This window comes from Leucopleurus acutus (assembly GCF_964270905.1).
Source record: "Leucopleurus acutus genome assembly, chromosome: 14".
NCBI lineage: Eukaryota > Metazoa > Chordata > Mammalia > Artiodactyla > Delphinidae > Leucopleurus > Leucopleurus acutus.
Window position 1 is genome coordinate 453,213 of NC_139156.1, and position 20,339 is coordinate 473,551.

General features: G+C 54.1%; 2 protein-coding genes across 5 annotated transcripts; one reads left to right on the forward strand and one right to left on the reverse strand.

The window, feature by feature from the left end:
* Positions 1–2,276: 2,276 nt before the first annotated feature.
* LOC309971610 (homeobox protein MSX-3-like) lies at positions 2,277–3,531 on the forward strand (the record flags this gene model as incomplete). The annotated part of the gene is made up of 2 exons (XM_082854856.1): positions 2,277–2,490; positions 3,119–3,531. The coding sequence occupies 2 exons, from the start codon at positions 2,277–2,279 to the stop codon at positions 3,529–3,531; spliced, it is 627 nt and encodes a 208-aa protein (XP_082710982.1).
* Positions 3,532–16,638: 13,107 nt separating this feature from the next.
* On the reverse strand, positions 16,639–20,339 carry LOC309971608 (zinc finger protein 511-like). 4 transcript variants are annotated; one of them, XM_082854851.1, is made up of 7 exons: positions 20,113–20,339; positions 19,806–19,879; positions 19,310–19,511; positions 19,034–19,158; positions 17,760–17,909; positions 17,311–17,369; positions 16,639–16,969 (listed from the first exon to the last, which is right to left on the reverse strand). In XM_082854851.1, exons 1-7 carry the CDS (start codon positions 20,263–20,265, stop codon positions 16,785–16,787), a joined length of 948 nt encoding a protein of 315 aa, XP_082710977.1. In that variant the 5' UTR covers positions 20,266–20,339; the 3' UTR covers positions 16,639–16,784. The 4 variants fall into 4 exon arrangements, with proteins under 4 accessions (XP_082710977.1, XP_082710978.1, XP_082710979.1 ...); XM_082854852.1 differs by having other exon boundaries at positions 16,787–16,940; XM_082854853.1 differs by lacking the exon at positions 17,311–17,369 and having other exon boundaries at positions 16,787–16,969.

Below are 20,339 nucleotides of genomic sequence, written 5' to 3' on the forward strand. Positions count from 1 at the left end.
CCATCCCAGGGCCCAGCGGGGCTGGAGATGACACTGTGCTGGAGGCCTGGTTGTGCTCAGTGTTGGGGTCTGGGTTTTGATATCCAAGTCCAGGGGCTCTCCCCCAGCCCCACATCCTCCCTCTCTCCTTCCTCTATGCCCCTGCTGGAGCCAGTGCCAGTCAGGGGCCTGGTCAGCACTGGCCCAGCCTTGCTGGGAACTAGAGACACCAGTCCAACACCCTCAGGGAGCCGGTCCTGAAGGTCGGCCCCTGCGCCTGGCCCCATGGCCCCATCCCACCCCCAGGCTAGCCAGGCCACAGCCAGGCCCCCACGTCATCCACCCAGAGGCCACCTCCGGAGTGTCCTGAGTGGACATGGGGCAGGCGGAGGCAGCTGGCTGTCATCCTCATTAAAATTCTTTTTCAAACGCTCCTGTGAGTGGCCTGCTAAAGATAAGCTATCAGGAGAGGCCTTCAAAGAAATTGCTCTAATGGTACAATTATCTTCAATCAACTCAGAACATCTTTATTACATTAGAAAGGGGCAATCCATCTTGGAATGCAGAAAGAACTGATCTAGCCACAGATGCAGGCCTGGCCTGGAGGGGTCTGAGGGCCCCTTTCAGTCATGCTTCTAAGTTTGCACGGAGAGAAACTTTCTAATTGAATTTTTCTAGCTGAACTGGATAAAGTGTCACCCAAAGCTAGATTTCATTAAACAACTTTGAGGGTTTCCCTGGTGGCGCAGTGGTTGAGAGTCCGCCTGCCGATGTAGGGGACGTGGGTTCGTGTCCCGGTCCAAGAAGATCCCACATGCCGCAGAGCGGCTGGGCCCGTGAGCCATGGCCGCTGAGCCTGCGCGTCCGGAGACTGTGCTCCACTACGGGAGAGGCCACAGCAGTGAGAGGCCTGAGTAGCGCAAAAAAAAAAAAAAAAAAAAAAAAAAACACTTTGGTTTTTCAAAAATAAACATGTACGGATTTAGGTTGCTGTTTCCGTGTTCTGGGATATTAATCGGACATAAAGGTGTTACCTGCAAAATAATCTCATGATTTATTCTAAAACACAGTCGGGGTTTCTTTCGTTCCGCGAGAGGCTGCAGAGCGGTGCCTCGTCTGCAGCACCCCAGAAGGTTTTTAAACCAAAGATTGGTTCAGTTTTGGAAAAATAATCCGAGTGAAGCGTAAATCTCTGTCGGGCCTTGGCTCCACCTTCTACGAGCCGTGTCGGGGATCCCTCTCCGCCTGATCCGCGGGGGCCCCGTTGACAGCCCGGCCCCGTCTGGCCGGGTCAGTCGGAAGCCCGCGCCGCGGGGCTTTTCCCAGGTCCCAGGTCCCGCGACTCCGGACGATTCGGCCAAGCAAGTGAGGAGCGGGAGAGGCTGACGGTGAATCCAACACCCAGCGACTGACCTCGCGCCCCAGCGGCCCGAGGCGCCCTGCCTGTGCCCCAAGCCCTGCGTCGCAGGCGGGTGAGAGGTCGGCCCCTCGGCCTTCTCCGCGGCTCCGGGCCCTGCCCGGGGACCTTCGACGTGCCCCGCCGGCCGTTCCTGGAGCCAGGCCGTGGGACGCCACGGAGAGCGTTCGGCAGCTACGGGTGCCTAAAAAGCCATTCAGGGTCAGGGCACCTGAGGCCCGACTACAAGGCGACAGAAGCAGGGTCCTCGGTCCGGGCGCAGGTTCAGTCAAAAGCAGCCCCCAGGGTTCGGAGGGAACGCCTGGGCCACAGCAGACACGAGCCGAAGGCTCAGGCTCCGGACTGGGCGCAGCGGGAAGAGCAGCCGATGAGCGACAGAGGGACAGCACTACGGGAGGCGCCGGCGCCGCCTCTCTGACGGCGCCGAGCTCTCCGCGTCTCAGGATCCGCGCGCGGTCCCGACCTGTGCCCGGACCGCGGCTCAACCAGGTCGCGCCCACTGTGGGCTCCTGCGCGTGGGGAGGCTGGGGCCAGCGCCTCGTGCTCCCCGGGCGTACCAGCCACCTCCCAGCCGGGCCGCAGCGCTCCGGGAGAGGACAGCCGGGCTCTGGGAAGTCCACAGGGGTGCGCCAGGCAGGCCGGGGCTGGGGCGCTAGAGTCCCAGTCGGCCGTCCCGCCCTCCCGGGTCAGCGAAACCAATGGACGCCTGGGCCCACGCGGCAGCGACAGCGGCGATTGGAGAGCTGGGCATGAAAGGGGCGCCGCCTTTTTATAGGGCTCTGAGGGCGGGGGCGCAGTGGAGCCCCCGGCAGTGTCGCGGCGCGTTGGCCCCACGTCGCGCCTGCTGAGCCCCGCCAGCCCCGCGCCCGCCGGCCAGCGCATGGCCCCGGCGTCGCTCGGCATGAACCCTGTTGGGCTCAGGACGTGCAGCAGGGACCGTGCGGGGTCCGGCCCGTTGCCCTTCAGCGTCAAGTCGCTGCTGCAGGCAGAGCACTGGCTGGGCGCGGAGCCCGCGGAGCCCCGGGAGGAGAGGCCGCGGGGCGCCGCGGAACCCCGGTCCTGGGTCCCGGCGGCCGCCCCCTTGTCCTCCCCACGTAAGTGCCCTGTCGCACGGTTCTGGGCTGCGAGAGGAGCCCGCCCGGCCCGGGCTCGGAGGACTAGGGCGGGAAGGACGCTGTCTCTCGTAACTTTGGAAAGTAACTAGCCACTAACGCGCCGGCCCGGGCGCAGAGAAGGAAACTAGCCCACGCGAGCCCACGCGACCCCTCCCGCGCGCGCGCGAACCCCACGGCAGCTCCCCGGCCCCACGCCAAACAGGCTTCTGCTCTACCCTGGGGCGGAGCCCGCAACCCAAGACCCGGGGCTTCTTGTCTCGGAGTCTCTCTGGCCGAGCACCCCTTTTGCTGCCGTCACTCCCCGCGATGGTTGACTTCTGCTTGGCCTCTGCGCTTCCCGCCCAAGTTTTTCGCTTTTCCAAGTGGGCAGAGTTCCCCTCCTCCCGAGGGACGCAAGGCCACCGATCTGGGGAGCAGAACCCGAGTCCACAACGGCCCCCGTCTCCGCGCGCCGTCTCCCCGGTGCCTCGCTTCTATTACCCCGGAGGTTTGGGGGTATCTTGTCTCAACTGAGGTCCGCGGTCTCGGCCGGGACACGCATCCGGAACCGTCCTTGGCGCGCACTGCTGGCGTTTGAGCGTCCGCTTTGTGCTCTCTTTCCCCCTAGGCGCCCCCAGCCCTCCACCCTGCACCCTCAGGAAACACAAGAACAACCGCAAGCCGCGGACGCCCTTCACCACCGCGCAGCTGCTGGCGCTGGAGGGCAAGTTCCGCCAGAAGCAGTACCTGTCCATCGCGGAGCGCGCCGAGTTCTCCAGCAGCCTGAGCCTCTCCGAGACGCAGGTCAAGATCTGGTTTCAGAACCGCCGGGCCAAGGCCAAGCGACTGCAGGAGGCCGAGCTGGAGAAGCTGAAGCTGGCGGCCAAGCCGCTGCTGCCTTCGTTCGCCCTGCCCTTCCCGCTGGGCGTCCACCTTCACGGCTCCCCGGCCGTGTACGGCAGCGCGGCGGGCTCCCTGCCGCAGGTGCCGGGACTCCTCGCCGCGCCCGTGGCCGCCTACGGCATGTATTACCTGTCCTAGGGCTGCAAGGCCGTGGGCCCTGGGGGCCCGCTGGGGAGGAAGGGCACGCGCGCAGGGGGTGTAGGGGGCGGGGTGTTGTCTTCCGCCACCGGGGCCACCCCTTCCCAGGTCCGGAGACGGGTCCCCGCGGGCGAGCGGCGCCCCGGCCGGTTCCTTGCTCCTGGTGCGCAGCGGGCGTCTCGGGGTTCTCTTCTTGTCTCGTTTTTCAGGTTTTTGTTTTTGTTGTTGTTAATACTGTGTTAAACTGGATGCCGCAAGACTATCTGTGGGTATCTTACGGTTATTTTAAAAAAATGTTTTTATAAAGTTATGTTAGTGCAAACTTTCCTGAAAGACAGTGAAGATAGTTTTATATTGTCCTCGAAATGGACAAAATAGGACTTTCCAATGTATACAAAGCAGCCAATAAAGTATTCTGAGGTTTCCTCTGTGGACCTGTCTCGGTAACCGCGGCGGCTCGGAAGAACTTAGTAGATTGTTTCTGGCTGCAGCGGCAGGAAACTGATTCGGAACAAAGAAACGACAGGAACAGTTTGGTGCCGGAATTGCTAAAGAGAAACTTACCAACTACTTTCGCTAACTAGGTTTCTCAGCGTTGTGTGCGAGTGGAGACTTTCACGCTTATTTTAGGGAATTTTTCCCGCGTTCATTTATGTATTTATGTATTTTACTAGAGAACGTCCGGGAGCCTGAGGCGAAGTGCTGTCTCTGTGGGATCATGTGCGTGAGGGTGCATGCGGTGAGTGTGCGCGGGGCATCCACGCGTGGGCCCGGCGGCCTCGGAACCTCGGACTCGTGGAGCGCGGACCGCACCGCGGGCTGGCGCGGTCGCTTGGCTTCCGCGGGGACGGAGCTGGAGCGGGACAGCGGTCGGCGTTGTCCGGCGGAAAGAGAAGGAATGGCCTCGCGCCCGCAGCGGGACCGGCGGCGCCAGCGGCCAGCTGCGTCCTGCCGACTCGCCAGGGTGGCCGGTGGCCGGGGACCTGCTGCGCATCCTTCTGCTGCCTCTTGACAACGTGCTGACATAACTTAGGAACCGGGCGCCCAGGCGCCAAGCAAGAGGACGGTCCAACCCTCTCCCCTGTCCGAGCGTCTGCCCTGCCGCCCGCAATGCTCCGACTCAGGGCTGGGGCCGTGGCGGGCGATCTTGGGGTTAGCTCACCTCCCCTCCCTCACCCGCCGGGCCGGAGGGGGCACCTGGGCGGCAGACCGCCTCTGCCGCGTGGGCGTAGGGACACGCAGTGACCACGCGAGAGGCCAATTCCAGGCCCGTCTCTCCCTGTAATGACTGCAGGGCTGGGGTCCTGCCGCCTGCGAAGGCGAAGCACTGACTTTTACTGGGCAGGCAGCGGAGGTGCCGCTCCACGGGAAGCAAGGATAATACTGCATTAATTTACATGTCGTAGCCATCATTCTCCCTCGGTTTCCTGGAAAAATGCAAACTCAGGATGAATTTGAAAGAGAAACTAACGCAGTTCTTGAAGTGCAGCTGCTAAGAATGAAGGCCTGGTGATGGGAAGGGGGAGGAGGCCAGATGCGTCCAGTCCCTCCTGGGGTGTGGGCCAGCGAATCCTGAACCTGTGCTGCTTAAGCTCAGAACCCAGCTCCAGTCACGATTTGCGAGGGGCCAGACCCGTCCGTGGTCTGGAAAGTGCCAGAGAAGGCAGGTGGGGGCCGCTGCACCAAGGGAGCTGGACGAGGGGCCCAGGGGCCCTGAGAGCGACCACCCGCCTTCTGTGTGCCCAGGCACCTGCAGGACCACATCTGCGGCTTTTTAAGGCCCGTCAATACTTTGATCCTCTTCTCCACACCCCAGAGCGCTGGGCAGCCTGGGGCTGGCAGAGGGATCGGCTGCATCAATTTGCTATGGGTCTGCATGACCGGTTCTGACCAAGACACCTCCCCAGGGAGCCTCTCCTCTCAGGACCCCACGGAGCAGCTCGACCATCCTTTGTCTGACTCAGGGCTTGGCACCCAGACCACTGGAGGGTGAGCAAGGCTCTGTGGAGGCCCAGAGCCCACCAGCTGGGTGCCCTTGCTGGGAAAGGCTGAAGCAAACTTATCAAGACCAAGACTTTCCCATTGTTTTAGACCAGGCTCCCGCCCAGGGCAGAGCACTGTGGACTTCTACTGCCTGTCCACCGTCTCATGGACAACTCGGGCCCCTGAATGCCCTGGGCCAGGTCCTGGGGCCAGGGGACACTGCCGGCCGTCTCCTCAGCCACTGTGTCTCCAAGGCCTTGAGGCTGCCCAGCTGGCCGGAGCCAACGTGGGAGGACTTGCCCAGCTGGCCGGAGCCAACGCGGGAGGACTCACCCATCAGGACCCTGCACGGAGGGGTCCGAGCTCCAGAGTCCGGCTTCCCCCCCAGCCCCGCTGGTTCCCAGTCACCTGCCTCATGCCCGGCTGCTGGATTTGGAGACAGCAGCCCTGCCCTTGGGAGACCACCTGGACAGGGGGACAGGAGAGCAGTTCAGGGCAGAGCACGCCTCTCTGGAGGTGCAGGGGCCACCTGATCTGGGGACAAGGAGTGGGCCAAGTTACGCAAAGGTGTGGACTGCGGTGACCCCGGTAGTGCCAGAGTGGGGAAGATGGGACTAGGGAGGACGCTAAACAGTGACCCACCCAGCATGCCTGGGTCTCAGGGTCTCAGGAAGACTGCCCTGAGGCTCCCACGTCAGGGTCGCCTCTGGTTCCTGGGTGGGGACCAGGGTCCCTTCCTGGCATCCAGTCAGCTCTATGGTCCCTGCTGGCCCCCGAGCCAACCTGGCCTACTCTGTGCCAGGTGTGGACCCCAGGCCGCAGGTCTTGCGCCTGTGGACCACTCAGAGGGTTGGGCCAGGTCAGTTCTGCTTCAGTACTTCTGGGGGAGGGACTCCCGCAATCTGACCATAGGTCTTGAACGATCTTAAAGAAGCAGTGCCGGGAGGGTAGAGGCCCTCTCATGGGACTCCTAAAAGTAAACACTGGGTACTTCTTAAGCTGGGTTGTGGGGCTGTGGTATCTACTGTCCTTGCCAGGACGTGTGATTTTATTTTTTATTTTTATAAATGTATGTATTTATTTATTTATTATTTTTGGCTGCATTGGGTCCTCGTTGCTGCGCGTGGCTTTCTCTAGTTGTGGCGAGCAGGGGCTACTCTTCGTTGCAGTGCACAGGCTTCTTATTGCGGTGGCTTCTCTTGTTGTGGAGCACGGGCTCTAGGCGCGCAGGCTTCAGTAGTTGTGGCTCGCGGGCTCAGTAGTTGTGGCTTGCGGGCTCTAGAGCACAGGCTCTGTAGTTGTGGCGCACGGGCTTAGTTGCTCCGCGGCATATGGGATCTTCCCGGACCAGGGCTCGAACCCGTGTCCCCTGCATTGGCAGGCGGATTCTTAACCACTGCGCCACCAGGGAAGCCCAGACGTGTGATTTTACATTTGCTTTTGTGCGTTTAAAACATTTCATAACAAGAAAACACTACTTAGGCAGTACTTCCTCCCAACAGACTGTAAAGACCTTGCCATGACTGGCATGTTAAGAAAAATGCCATTTCTGCATCGCCAGAGATGCCATGCTTCATGGACACAGCCAGGGGCAGGCGAAGGGCAGGGTTCTCTGCTGGCCTCGCTGGTCCCAAATCTGTGCACGCCCTCAGGAAGTATTTCTGAATCACTGTACTTCACCGTGTTTCCCTGGTGTGATAACGCATAATGCTATCCAGATGGCCTAAAGCTCTGGTACTTTCATTTGACTTTTAAAAAAGTGTTGCCTCATTAGCTAAACATACACAGTTCTTGCTATTTCTGATATTCCATACATTATGCTGTGTTTCCATTGATTAGACCATTAAGAAAAATACCCATATAGCAAATTAACCAACATGGCCATGATGATAAGATGCTAAATTTCAGAGGCAGTAAAATGTGGGCAGGAAATGTCTCAGCATGTTAAGAAGCACGTGTTTTTAAAAACCACACCAAACAGCTGCATTGTTCCTGTACGCATCCGAGGGGTGTTACCGTTCTTCCAGGTTGACTTTGAAAATCTGTAGAACGAGGAACCATGTACTCACCCCTACCCTCGGCGAGCCCGTTTCCACAACTTGGGGTGGTGAATGCTGCGCTCAGAGGCCCAGAGGCAGCGCCCCTGGACCCTGCAGGAGGCTGGGGAGGCCTCAGGGGCCAGAGAGGATTGCGTTCCTACCCGTGTAAGCAATTGTTTGGGTTTTCTGTTAAATGGAACTGAAACAAAGCACAGTGGTACCCATCTCTTACCTCTTTCTCCTGTCTTACTGGGCCGGCTAGAGCCTGCAGTATGAGTGTGGCTAGAAGTTTCCAGAAGGGGCATTTTGTCTTATTCTTGCTTTTTAAAGGAAATACTTTTAACATTTCACCATAAGCATGATATGTGCAGGGGGGGTTTCAAAATACCTTTTCCAGGTGACCTACATTTCCTTCTGCAACTAGTTAATAGGACGTTTTATCATCAGTGAGTGTTGTACTTTATCAAATGCTTTTTCTGCATATATTGAGATGATCAGTTGATTCCCCCATTCAATCTGTTAATGTGGTAAATTATAGTGGAAAGTTCGATTTCTCCATATTCTTTCCAACACTTGCTATTATCTGGTATTTTGATTCCAGCCAGCCTAGTGGGTGTGAAGTCTCAGGCTTTAATCTGTGTTTCCCCGATGGCTAGAGATACTGACTGTCTTCTCATGTGCTCATTGGCTATTTATGTATCTTCTTCAGAGAAACATCTATTTAAGTCCTTTGCCCATTTTTTAGCTGGGTTGTCTTTTGTGTTGAGTTGTAGGAGTTCTTTATACATTCAGGATATTAAATCCTCATCAGATACAGGATTTGCAAATATTTTCTTCCATTATGTGGGTTGTCTTTCCACTTTCTTGATTGTGTCATTTGAAGCACAAACTATTTTAATTTTGATGAAATACAATTTATCTATTTTCAATTTTGTTGCTCATGCTTTTGGTGTCATACCTAAGAATCCTTTGCCAAATCCAAGATCATTAAGATTGACTCTGTGCTTTTTACCAAAGTGTTTTATAGTTTCGTCTCGTACATTTAGGTCTTTGATGCATTTTGAGATAATTTTTGAATATTTTGTGAGGTAAGGATCCAACTTGATTCTTTCCCGCGTGGTTATCCAGTTATCCCACACCATTTGTTGAAAAGACTACTCTTTCCCCATTGGATGGTCTTTGTATGCTGTCAAATATCACTTGACCATAGGGGCATGGGTTTATTTCTGGACCCTCAGTTCTATTCCATTGGCCAATATATCTATCCTCCTGCCAGTACCACAGTGTCTTGACTACTGTTGCTTTGTAGTAAGTTTTGAAACCTTCTTTTGTTCTTCTTTCAAGAATCTTCTGGGTTCCTTGCAGTTCCATATTAGAATTAGGTTGTCAGTTTCCACAAAGACGTCCACTGGGATTCTGACAGAGATTTTGCATCGAATCTGTAGATTAGGGACTGTTTCGGGAAATATTGACATTTTAACAATGTTAAGTCTTCCAGTCACGAGCGTGAGATGTTTTTCCAATTATTTAGATCCTCTTTAATTTCTTTGAACAATGTTCTGTAGCTTTCAGGGTATAAGTTTTGCATTTTTTTGGTTAAATTTATTCCTAAGCATTTTATTCTTTTTGATACTGTTGCAATTGGAATTGTTTTCTTAAGTGCATTTTTGGATTGTTCATTGCAAGGGTATAGAGAGATAACTGATTTTGTACACTGATCTTCTATCCCGCCACCCTGCTGAGTTCTTTTATCCGTTCTCATCATTTTTCAGTGAGCTCCTTAGGATTGTCTACATACAACATCATGTCATCTGTGAATAGAACTAGTTTTACTTCTTCCTTTACAATCTGGATGCTCTTCCTTCCTTCCTTTCTTTCTTTCCTTTCTTTCATTCTTTTCTTTTTCTTTTTTGCCTAATTGCTCTGGCCAGAACCTCCAGTACAAGGTTGGATAGAAGTGACCAGACAGGTATCCTTGCCTTGTTCCTGAAAGCATCCAGTCTTTCACCATTGAGTATGATGTGAGCTGTGGGGTTACCGTAGATGCCATTATCAGATTAAAGAAGTTCCCTTTTATCCTTAGTTGGATTTTGTCAAATGACTTTTCTGCATCAATTGAGATGATCGTGTGGTTTTTGTTTTTGCGGTACGCGGGCCTCTCACTGCCGTGGCCTCTCCCGCCGCGGAGCACAGGCTCCGGACGCGTAGGCTCAGCGGCCACGGCTAACGGACGCAGCCGCTCCGCGGCACGTGGGATCCTCCCGGACCGGGGCACAAACCCGTGCCCCCCGCATCGGCAGGCAGACCCCCAACCACTGTGCCACCAGGGAAGCCCTGTTTTTTATTCTATTGATATGATGTATTACACTAAATGTTTTTCTGATGTTAAACCAACCTAGCATTCCTGGGATAAATCCCACTTAGTCATGGTGTATAATTCTTTTCTTTTTTTAATATTTATTTATTTATTTGGTTGCACCGGGTCTTAGTTGCAGCAGGTGGGCTCCTCTTAGTTGCGGCTCACAGGCTCCTTAGTTTCGGCAAGTGGGCTCCTTAGTTGTGGCATGTGAACTCTTAGTTGCGGCATGTGGGATCTAGTTCCCTGACCAGGGATCGAACCTGGGCTCCCGCATTGGGAGCATGGAGTCTTAACCACTGCACCACCAGGGAAGTCCCATGGTGTATAATTCTTTTTATATGTTGCTGGATTTGGTTTGTGAAAGTTTGTTGAGGATTTTTGCATCATAGTCACAAGAGATATTGGACTATGCCCTCCTTGTGATGTCTTTGGTTCTGGTAACATACTAATCCTGGACTATAAAAGGAGTTGGAAAGTGTTCCCTCCTCTTCTGTTTTTAGGAAGTTTTTGAAAATTTTGTATTAATTCTTCTTTAACTATTTGGTAGAACTCGTGAAACTATCTGGTCCTAAACTTTTCTTTAGGGGTAGTTTTGTGTGCGTGTGTGCGTGCGTGTGTGCGTGCGTGTGTGTGTGTGTGTGTTTTAACTAATTTAATGTTTTCAGCTGTTATAGGTCTATTCAGATTGTCTGTTTCTTCTCGAGTCAGTTTTATGCCTCTGTGTCTTTCTAGAAATGTGCCCATTTCATCTAAGTTGTCTAACTTGTTGGATGCAGTTGTTTCGTAATATTGCTTCACAGTCTTTTTTATGTCTGTGTGGTGCGTGGTGATGCCTCCACTTCCATTCTGATTTTACTGGATGTGGGATTCTTGACAAGTTTTTTTTTTGGCTGCGCCTGAAGGCACGTGGGACCTTAGTTCCCCCACCAGGGGTGACCCATGCTCCCTGCATTGGAAGTGTGGAGTCTTAACCACAGAACTGCCAGGGAAGTCCCCTTGACAGTTTTTTAATAGCATAAGAGCACTTTGAATATGTTATCTCACTTCTTTCTGGCGTTTGTTATTTCTGATGAGAAGTCAGCTGCTACTTTTATTGTCTCTGGACTCCCTTTGCATTTATCCTACTTGGAATTCATTGAGATTCCTGGATGTATAGGTTATTTGTTTTTCAATAAATTTGGGAAGCTTTCAGCCATTATTTCTTCAAGTTTTTTTGCTCTTTTCTCTGTCTTCTCCCCCTGGTACTCCCAGCACATGCATGTTGGTGTTCTTAATGGTATCTCAAGTTTCACTGAGGCTCTCTTCATTATTTTTTCTCGATGTTTTTTGGCTTACATAATCTCAATCAATCTTCAAGCTCATTATTCTTTCTTCTGCTAGTTCAGCTCTACTGTTGGGTCCCTCTAGTGAGTTTTTAGAATTTTTCAGTGTTTGTACTTTTCAACTCCAGAATTTCCATTTTGTTCTCTTTAAAAAAATAATTTCTGTCTCTTTATCGATAGTCTCTATTAGATGAGACATTGTCATCGACCCTTCTTTTCATTCTTTAATCATAGTTTCCTTTAGTCCTGTGAACATGTTTATAACATGCTTATAATGGCTACCTTGGAGTCTTTTCTGATAGATCTGGCGTCCTGTAATGCTCACAGGCAGCCTCTGTTGCTTTGCTTTTGCAGATATAAGGGTTATACATTCCTGTCTCTTTGCATGCCTCATAGTTTTTTGTTGGAGATTGGGCATTACAGATAGCATGCTGTAGCAACTCTGGGTACTGGTCCCTCTCCTCTGGGGCTTATATTATTGGCTTGTGCGTTGTTTTTGTGGCGGGCTGGGTTATTGGTTATTTCTGTGAAGAGTATCTGCCGCCCCACGCCCACACCGAGTGTTAAGCCTCTGATGTCCTGAGGGAGATGCGCCTCTGGGTACATGCACAGTCACCCGGGACCACACCCAGCTGTTAAACTCCAGTAATTGCCTGATGATTGCTCTACAGTTTTCAACAAGCCCCTGGGCATAAATTCCTCTACAAAGCAATCCAGTCAAGGTCTCTGACAGTCTTTTCCAAGTCGGGCCTTTCCTGTTTGTTTCCACCCCAGTTTTCTTATCACTTGTTTCCCTCCTGTGAACCAGCTTCCAACTTAGCCTGTACTCGACACTCCTCCTGAGTGCCCCCCACCACCTCACTGCCTGAGAACTTGGGCTCCAACTTCTCCACAGTCTGTTGCAAACAGAGTCAGCTCCTTTGGGAAGAAATTAGGAGAGATCTGTCTTCCCGACTTGCTCATCACCCCCCATCCCCCCAATCTCTGAGCCATGGCTCTGGAACTGGGGTGAGGACAAGGGCAGACTTCCCTCTGTGTGACGCCCTGCTCCAGGAGCTCCACGGGAGGGGCACTAGCCTGGTGTCCTCTCAGCCGCCTCTCCTGGTGAGAACCACTGCCCCACAGCCAGGGAAGGTGCCCAGGGCCTCAGCACCCTCAGTGGTGCCAAGGTAGAGCCTCCACTCCAAGAGCTGGGCTGGGCAGGAGGGAGGCCCTGCTCTCCACCGGCCTCACCCACACTTAGCCTCAGCAGCAGGCACTGGGCAGGTACGAACACCTAGGCCTGCAGCTCAGGGAAGGAAGCCCTTCCACGCGGAGCCGGGGGACAGGAAGCCTTCTGTTCTCAACTGCAGCCTCTGGCGCAGGGCCCCTGCGTCCCCGAGCTGAGTGGTCTTGGGTCAGATACCCCACTCTCCTTTCTTACCAAATTTTCCTAGATTTTCTTGGATAGATGCTTCTCTATTTGCTGCTTGCCTGTAGGACCATTCCCAGAGGTTGTAGGTATTGTTGTCTTTTTGTTTCTGCTGCTATAGTTCCCACCAGTTTCACTGGGAATGGGCTGTGGAGCGCCTCACACTGCCTTCATGTAAGTTACCCCGCAGGTAGTCTTGGTTTTTTCAGTTTGTTTATTTGAACCTGGATCTCACTAAGGTCCACACACTGCCGTCGACGGGTGTGTGTCTTAGGGATTTGGTGTCTGGGTCTTGCTCCCTGCGTCCTGGGTGTGGTTCACGTGTTCTGTGTCTGGAAGCTTGACCAGGGCCCCGGTGCCTCTGTGCCCGCCTCACATCTCTCAGGCCACCTGAGAGATGAGCAGCAACTCCTCCCAAGATGCCTGGGCCTGCCGACAGCATCTCCCACCGGCCGCTCCGAGGCTCCCCGCCCCGCGGCTTCTCTGACCACACTGACCCTTCACACCGCAGACTTGGAAGCGTGAGGGAGTGAGTTCATGCCCGTGGGGACGCCGGTGGACAAATCCTCTGCTCTCGGGTCTCCAGTGGGACGGAGCCTCAATTGCCCACAGTGGGAACCACTCCAATGATGCCCCCCTAGGGTGGGCTTTCCCTCTTCCCTTGTTTCACCCTCCCAGCCCCCCACTCCTGTCCCTTAGGGTCATCTCTCAAAATAAACCACCTCCATGCAACCCCTTACCTCAGGCTCTGCCTTGATGTTTCGGCAAGACTATGTAATAGGTTGTGTGGTGAACGTCTAGCAGGAAACAGCCAGTGTCTGGTTCACCCTTTTTCTCATGTCTGCAGACGCTGACATCAACACCTCGTTACCCAGAGGTGTAGTTCTTTCAGGAAAGGTAGGAGAAGTCCTTGACTTCCCCTTGATTTACCAGTTTTCAGAAGATGTCAATTCCTGATATCCTCCCAACGGTAGTCAATGAGGTTTTATTTTTAAAGAATGCTATGAGCTCATGGATTTAAGTGTATTTCATGCGCTTCATTCATTATAGTTCTTGTTCTCGGTGCCACTCAAGCGGTCCTGTTCTTGGCCAGCAGGACCTTCTTAAGGTGGCTCGTGACTCCCAGCTTGGCATTCCTCAGTAACTTCCTTGATTTCAAAAAACTAGTCCAGGCTTTCAGTAAAGTTATTGATTTAATAAATATGGTATGTACATTATGGGTTTATAGCAATACTTCTAATTCAAATTCAGGACTATGGGGTTTTAATTAACTTCAGTGATCCGAAACCTGTATCTTCTTTTTCCCAAGCCAAAAATTTTCAGTTCTCAACACTACTCAGATCATTTGGTACTTGGGACATTTGAGCTGTTCTCAGTAATTGGCTATTAAAAATTTCACTGAATAGTGAAATACCTTTAGGGTATTTTGAATTTTTGCCAATGTGAGTTCAGGATATATCCCCAGAAGTAGGACTGCTAGGTCAAAGGGTAACTGCAGAAGTGATCTTGTTAGGCATTGGTAAACTCCACTTCGTAGGTGGCTGCAGCGTTCAGCACCCCACTTACAACGTGTGAGAGTGTAAGCTGCGTGTCCCCCACCCCCTGCAACAGGCTGTGCCGTCAAACCTTTGGGCTTTTGTCAACTGCATGTGTAAGAAAGGGTCTGTGTTTTTTTTTTTTTTTTTTTTTTTTTGCGGTACGCGGGCCTCTCACTGTTGTGGCCTCTCCCGTTGCGGAGCACAGGCTCCGGACGCACAGGCTCAGCGGCCATGGCTCACAGGCCCAGCCGCTCCGCGGCATGTGGGATCTTCCCGGACCGGGGCACGAACCTGTGTCCCCTGCATCGGCAGACGGACTCTTAACCACTGCGCCACCAGGGAAGCCGGGTCTGTGTATATTTATTTCTACTTGAGAGGCTATAAGTGAAATGAGGGGTCTGTTTCTGTTACTCAGATGTTCTGCTTTGGCTAAGGTTGTGTCAAGGCTACACAGAAAAGACATTTGCGGAAAAGTGAACTGGGGGTGAAAATTCATACCTAATAATTTTTTATTTTTATAAATTTATTTTACTTATTTTTGGCTGCATTGGGTCTTCATTGTTGTGCGTGGGTTTCCTCTAGTTGCAGTGAGTGGGGGCTACTGTATGTTGCGGTGCACGGGCTTCTCACTGCGGTGGCTTCTCTTGTTGCGGAGCACAGGCTCTAGGCATGTGGGCTTCAGTAGTTGTGGCACACAGGCTCAGTAGCTGTGGCTCCCGGGCTCTAGAGCGCAGGCTCAGTAGTTGTGGCGCATGGGCTTAGCTGCACCGTGGCATGTGGGATCTTCCCAGGCCAGGGCTTGAACCCGTGTCCCCTGCATTGGCAGGCAGATTCTTAACCACTGCGCCACCAGGGAAGCCCATTTTTTTATTTTAACTTTTATTTTATTTTTTGGCCGTGTCGGGTCTTAGCTGCGGCATTTGGGGTCTTCACTGAGGCACGTGGGACCTTTCCGTTGAGGTGCAGAGGCTCTTCGTTGTGATGTGCAGGCTTTTCTCCGGTTGTAGTGTGGGGGGTTTTTTTCCTCTCTACTTAAGGCACATGGGCTCCAGGGCGTGTGGGCTCCGTAATTTGTGGTGCACAAGCTCAGTAGTTGTGGCATGTGGGCTTAGTTGCCCCGCAGCATGTGGGATCCTAGTTCCCCGACCAGGGATTGAACCCACATCCCCTGCATTGGAAGGCGGATTCTTTACCACTGGACCACTAGGGAAGTCCCTCTTTTTTTCCTAATAATTTATTTTAAAGTTAAAGTGGTCCTAGATCATAGCTCCCCAGTCACATGGCAGAAGCAAATACTAATTTTTTCAGGAAGAACCCAGACATGTCAGAGAAACTCCAGAGGTAAAATTCCAAGAAATACAAACTCACAGCCAAAAATCACAGAATTCATCAGGAAACAAGGCACCATGAGTGAGTCAACAGAAAAAATTGACAGAAAAATCAGACCCACAGAGTCTTCAAACATTGATATTAACAATCAGAGAATGTACAATAAGTTTAACATGTTAAAAAAGAAAAGAATGAGTTGAAAATGTGATAAACAAAAGTTATAAAGTCCAGCAAATTAGAAAAACAACATAGAACTTAAAGAATTGAAAATTGTAACTATGGAAATTAAACACTGAATGAGTTCAACAGCACATTTGATACAGCTGATCAGAAAATTAGTGAACTGAAAAGTGGATCTTAAGAAATTATCCAGAATGTAGCAAAGACAGATAAGGAACGGGAAATACGGAAGGGCTGTTAGAAGACGGAGGGCGTCTGACGTACATTTGGTTGCGGTTTTAGAAGGAGAAGGAACAGAGATTGGAGTAAAGACAATATTTGAAAAGATAAAATCCAGATTCAAAACATTCAACAATGAGCAGGTAGGGTGATGAGTACCTTCCCCTGACATCTTAGTGGAACCACAACAGACAAAGAGGAGACAAGTAATCTTCCAAAGAACAACTTCAAACTGACACCCACCAGCCCCAACCCGTGTCTGCAGAGCTGTGCACAGGGCTTGGCGGGGGCGGTCGCAGGCCGGCAACCGCTGCCGCCACCAGACTGGAGCCCAGAGTGGGAGCAGCCGGGCGAGATGGGCCGAGCGGGGCCTCGGGCGGGCACGGCAGCACCGGGCACCGCAGGGGGACAGCTGACTGGTGCGTCCCCACTCCCCAGGTCCAGCCTGGGGGGCCCTGATGTCATCAAATCGGAGCCAAGCCAGCTGCCGGCCTAGGTCTGTGCTCCGCCCTCCCCGGCCCGGGTCCCTCCCAGCTCCCCAGCCCCACCCGAGGCTTCTGCTCACCTTGCCAAGCGCAGGAGCGAGGACCACAGGCATCCCTCTTGAAGCCCTGATGAGCTGCGCAAGCCCGTCACCCCCTCTGAGAAGCGGCCGCTGGAAACAAAGTCCTCACCAGTAACTGCTGCTATCTCCCTCCCCCCAACACAGAACGTCGACCAGAGACCGTTAATGATAACCATTTACTCCACGTGTTTCACAAGGACGTTGGGGGGCGGGGGCTGCTCCCCACACCCCAGTCACCGCACGAGGGGGCCCTTCCCGGAATCCGCGGCTCCCCCACAGCTTCCCACATAGGCACCAGCCTCGTTCAGTCACAGGCCCGCGACATGGAGGGTGGCACGGGCCAGGGTCCTGGGGCCCCCGCGGCGGGGAGGAAAAGCCCGGCAACACCGCCACAGGGCCGCAGAGGAACCGCCGTTACTGGTGCTTATTTCTCTTCTTGGCCCTTTTAAATCCTCGTGAGGCACCTTGACCAAAACAGATGGTAGATGGTATCCTGAAATGAAAGACACCTTCACGCTAAACTGCTACGCTTTTGCTCACAAACAACCCAATTCATGCTGGCAGTCTCGTGGGCTCGCGGGGGTCTGATTCTTGCTCTGGACACTCCCTCTTCCCCCGCGAACCATGCAGGGTGTCCGCTGGCTCTCACCCGGACTCTCCCCTCCCCGGCTGCAGCAGGCCAGCTGCTCCAAACCTGCTTCCGGTGGGAGACGCTCCCCGCCACTGACTACCTGCCGCCGACCACCTGCTGCCAACCACCCACCCCGGAGAATGTGTCCGGGCTCCAGCTCAGGCTCCCTGTGACCCGCCCTCCAGGTGGCACCTGGGACTCACTCTCAGGCCAAATTCTGGGCAACTGTGCGAGGGCAGCTGAAGGACACGAGTTCATCTCCCTGTCGGTTTGAATTTATGGGCGATTTCTTCCATTTCTCCAACATTTACCCCCAAATTAGATTTGAAATCAACTCTATCCCCTACAAAAGCACAGTTAACACTAGAAACACAGCCTCGTAGGTTGTAACTCGAGCAATCACACCCTGGGTCTCTCCATCCCAGCTTAGGCCGTGGTCAAAGGGGCCAGTGCTTTGCAGTCCTGTGCTGCTGGGGCCCCAGGTCGTCCGAGGGCAGCAGGATGGTTGGCTTTCACCTCCCGCTGAAGCCAACACTCCAACCCAGGGGCGGTTTCTCTCAGCGGGAACTGGGCCGGCCCAGAGTCAAACCCAGAATTCTCCAGGAGAAGCGCAGATTCAGAACCTGCTTCAGAAAGGTGCCCGGGTACTGACCTGTGGCTGTAGGCCCGCCTCTCTCCCGCGGGTGCTGGTGGGGGCTCCACGTGTTCAGAGCAGACTTCCATGGCGTCGCCTTCCGACGGCATCCCGTCATCCCCCAGGGCTTCTGCCAACACCTGCTCAGCGGCACCGGGCATGACTGGGCTGGGGAAGACAGGTGGTGAGGACGCTCCCGGGTGTCAGTGCCTGCAGCCCCCGCTTCCCCCAGGACTGAATTCGCAAAGCTATTTTATGACTGTTTTATCAGAGAGTAATTTTCAGGCTACCGGAATGTGGAGAAGTGAATGTTCATATGACGTAAGCCATATTCTATGAATTTAGGTATGATGGTCACACTCCGTCTTTTAAAAATAGTATTTTTATGGTGTCACACGGTAAATGACTACCAACGGTACCAAACGTCTCTCCATTACAATTACTGAGAAATTTACTAAAAGCAACCATACAATACGGAGCGTCTCCTTCTTAACACCAGTGTCTCAATCCAGCATCGTAGGGTTTTTCTCCTTCAAACGATTCCTTGGAAAGGAAGGAGCTACCTTGTACTCAAGGCCTTATAAAAATCTCCCATATTGAAGTCAGTTCTCCAGATTATTCTACTGTCAACAGTAAAGTTCTGTCTGGGGACAACAATTTAGTCTGAAACGACTTCAATCAATGCAACTTTTAAATGGTGATGAAGCTTCACCTGAGGAAATCAGTTAATGAAAAGGCAAAGTAACGTAACACGCACTTACGGGCTACTCCCAGAGGTACTTCCCACAGTGCATTCTGAACAGTCACATGTAACACGTGGCTGTGCCGTCAAGTTTGTAAACACATACTGACGGGAAAAGGGAAAAACCGACGGCCCCACGTGAGGTGAGGGGCTCACGGCCTGGGACAAATTCCCCAAGGCCCACATGAGGATGGAAGGGAGGTGATGAGCGGGGTGGAGATGAAACGTGAATGTAGAGGGGCGTGGTGGTGTTCCTGCACGCCCAGCAGACCCCCAAGATGGTACCCCAGCCACTCCCAGCACAGGCCCGGGGAAGGCAGGCTCTCCCCTTCCCGTCCTCCCTGCAGCCGGCGGGGCCACACACAGAACCACCCCATCTGCTTAACCCCTCTCCGTTAAGGACTCCCGATTTGTCAGGGCTTCTGTAACCTGCAGCTAAATGTAACGTTAGCGGCAGGGATGCTGAACGAGGGCATCTGCACCCTCAAAGTCTATGCACGCAAAGGCTTTCTAGGCTCGGGAGGCGGCTCCGCGGCGCACCGCCACGCACCCTCTGCTTTTCCTTGGTTTATCGAAGCGGAAGTCCGCAGGGTAGAGATGACGCATCACCAGGTGCTCCTTCCGGTCTCTGCTGGTTCTGAACTTCTCTGTGCAGCCCTCCACCAGGCACTGATACTAAAATGGAAACAGCATCACCCCACCCTGACCCCAGGGCTGCCCATCTCACCGCGTTCTGACCCCAGGCTCTGGCACCACGAGGCACACGGCTCAGGGACGAGCCCCCGTGATGCCTGCCCTTGGCCTCAGCGGGCGAGCCATCACCCACCATGTCCTGCCGCTCGGCCAGAATCTGGAAGAGGGAGTCGTGCCACTCCAGGATGTGGGTGTCCAGCAGGTGTCCAGAAGGGAAGGCCCGCTTGCAGAAGGAGCAGACGTTTCTGTGCAGAGTGTGGTAGTGGTGCTCGTAATCCTCCAGGGCGTCGAACACCTGGCAGCAGCCGGCCACCTGACACGTGAACTCGGGTACCCTGGCAGAGGAACGCCTGGTGGGGATGCCATTCCACAGCGGACAGAACGTCGGGCTCCCTGTCACCACTCCCCTTTAAGTGGACTGATAAAGCTTCGGATTTTCTCTTGCAAGCCCAAATCCTACTTTCACAACAATTACATTTTTACAGACAAGCTAGGCGGTGGTGAGGCCAGACACGCAGGCTTCCGTGGTGGTACAGGCAGAGTAGCGGGGCGGGCACCAGGGGCGGGGCGGGCAGAGGGAGGGGCCCGGAGAGGGCAAGAAGGGCCCCTTGCTGGGCCACAGCACTAACCTGGGCCTCTCGGGCGCCCCGCCCACCTGCGTGAGCACATCCTGGAGGTAGAGGTGCCGCTGCACGTCCCCTTCCTGCGGGAGACAGCGTCCTGGGTTCTGACCCGGCTCCACCCCGGGCCCCGCCCCTAGGACCCCGGCCCCCCAGAGCCTCAGCCCCGCCCACCGGGAGTCTGCCCCCGCCCCACCCAGGCCCGGCCCACCCAGGCCCCGCCCCAAGCATTTCCCCCGCCCCATCCAAGCCCGGCCCCCAGGGCGCCGGCTCCGCCCCCACCCACAACCGCTCTCTCCTTCCTCGGGTCACGCACCTCAAAGAAGTCGTGCTCCCGTGGGAAGCGCACCGGGCGCGGCGCGAAGCGGAAGGGCGCGGTCCTGGCCGCGGGGTCCCGCTCCACGGGTAGAGGCTCGGCCGACCCGGGTGCCCCCGCCAGGCGTGCGTGCAGCGCGGGTGGCAGCTGCATCGCCCTGAGCGCCAGCGGCGCCACGGCCTGTCGGCCACCGTCCGCCAGCCGGCCGGGGCGGGGCCGGACGTGAC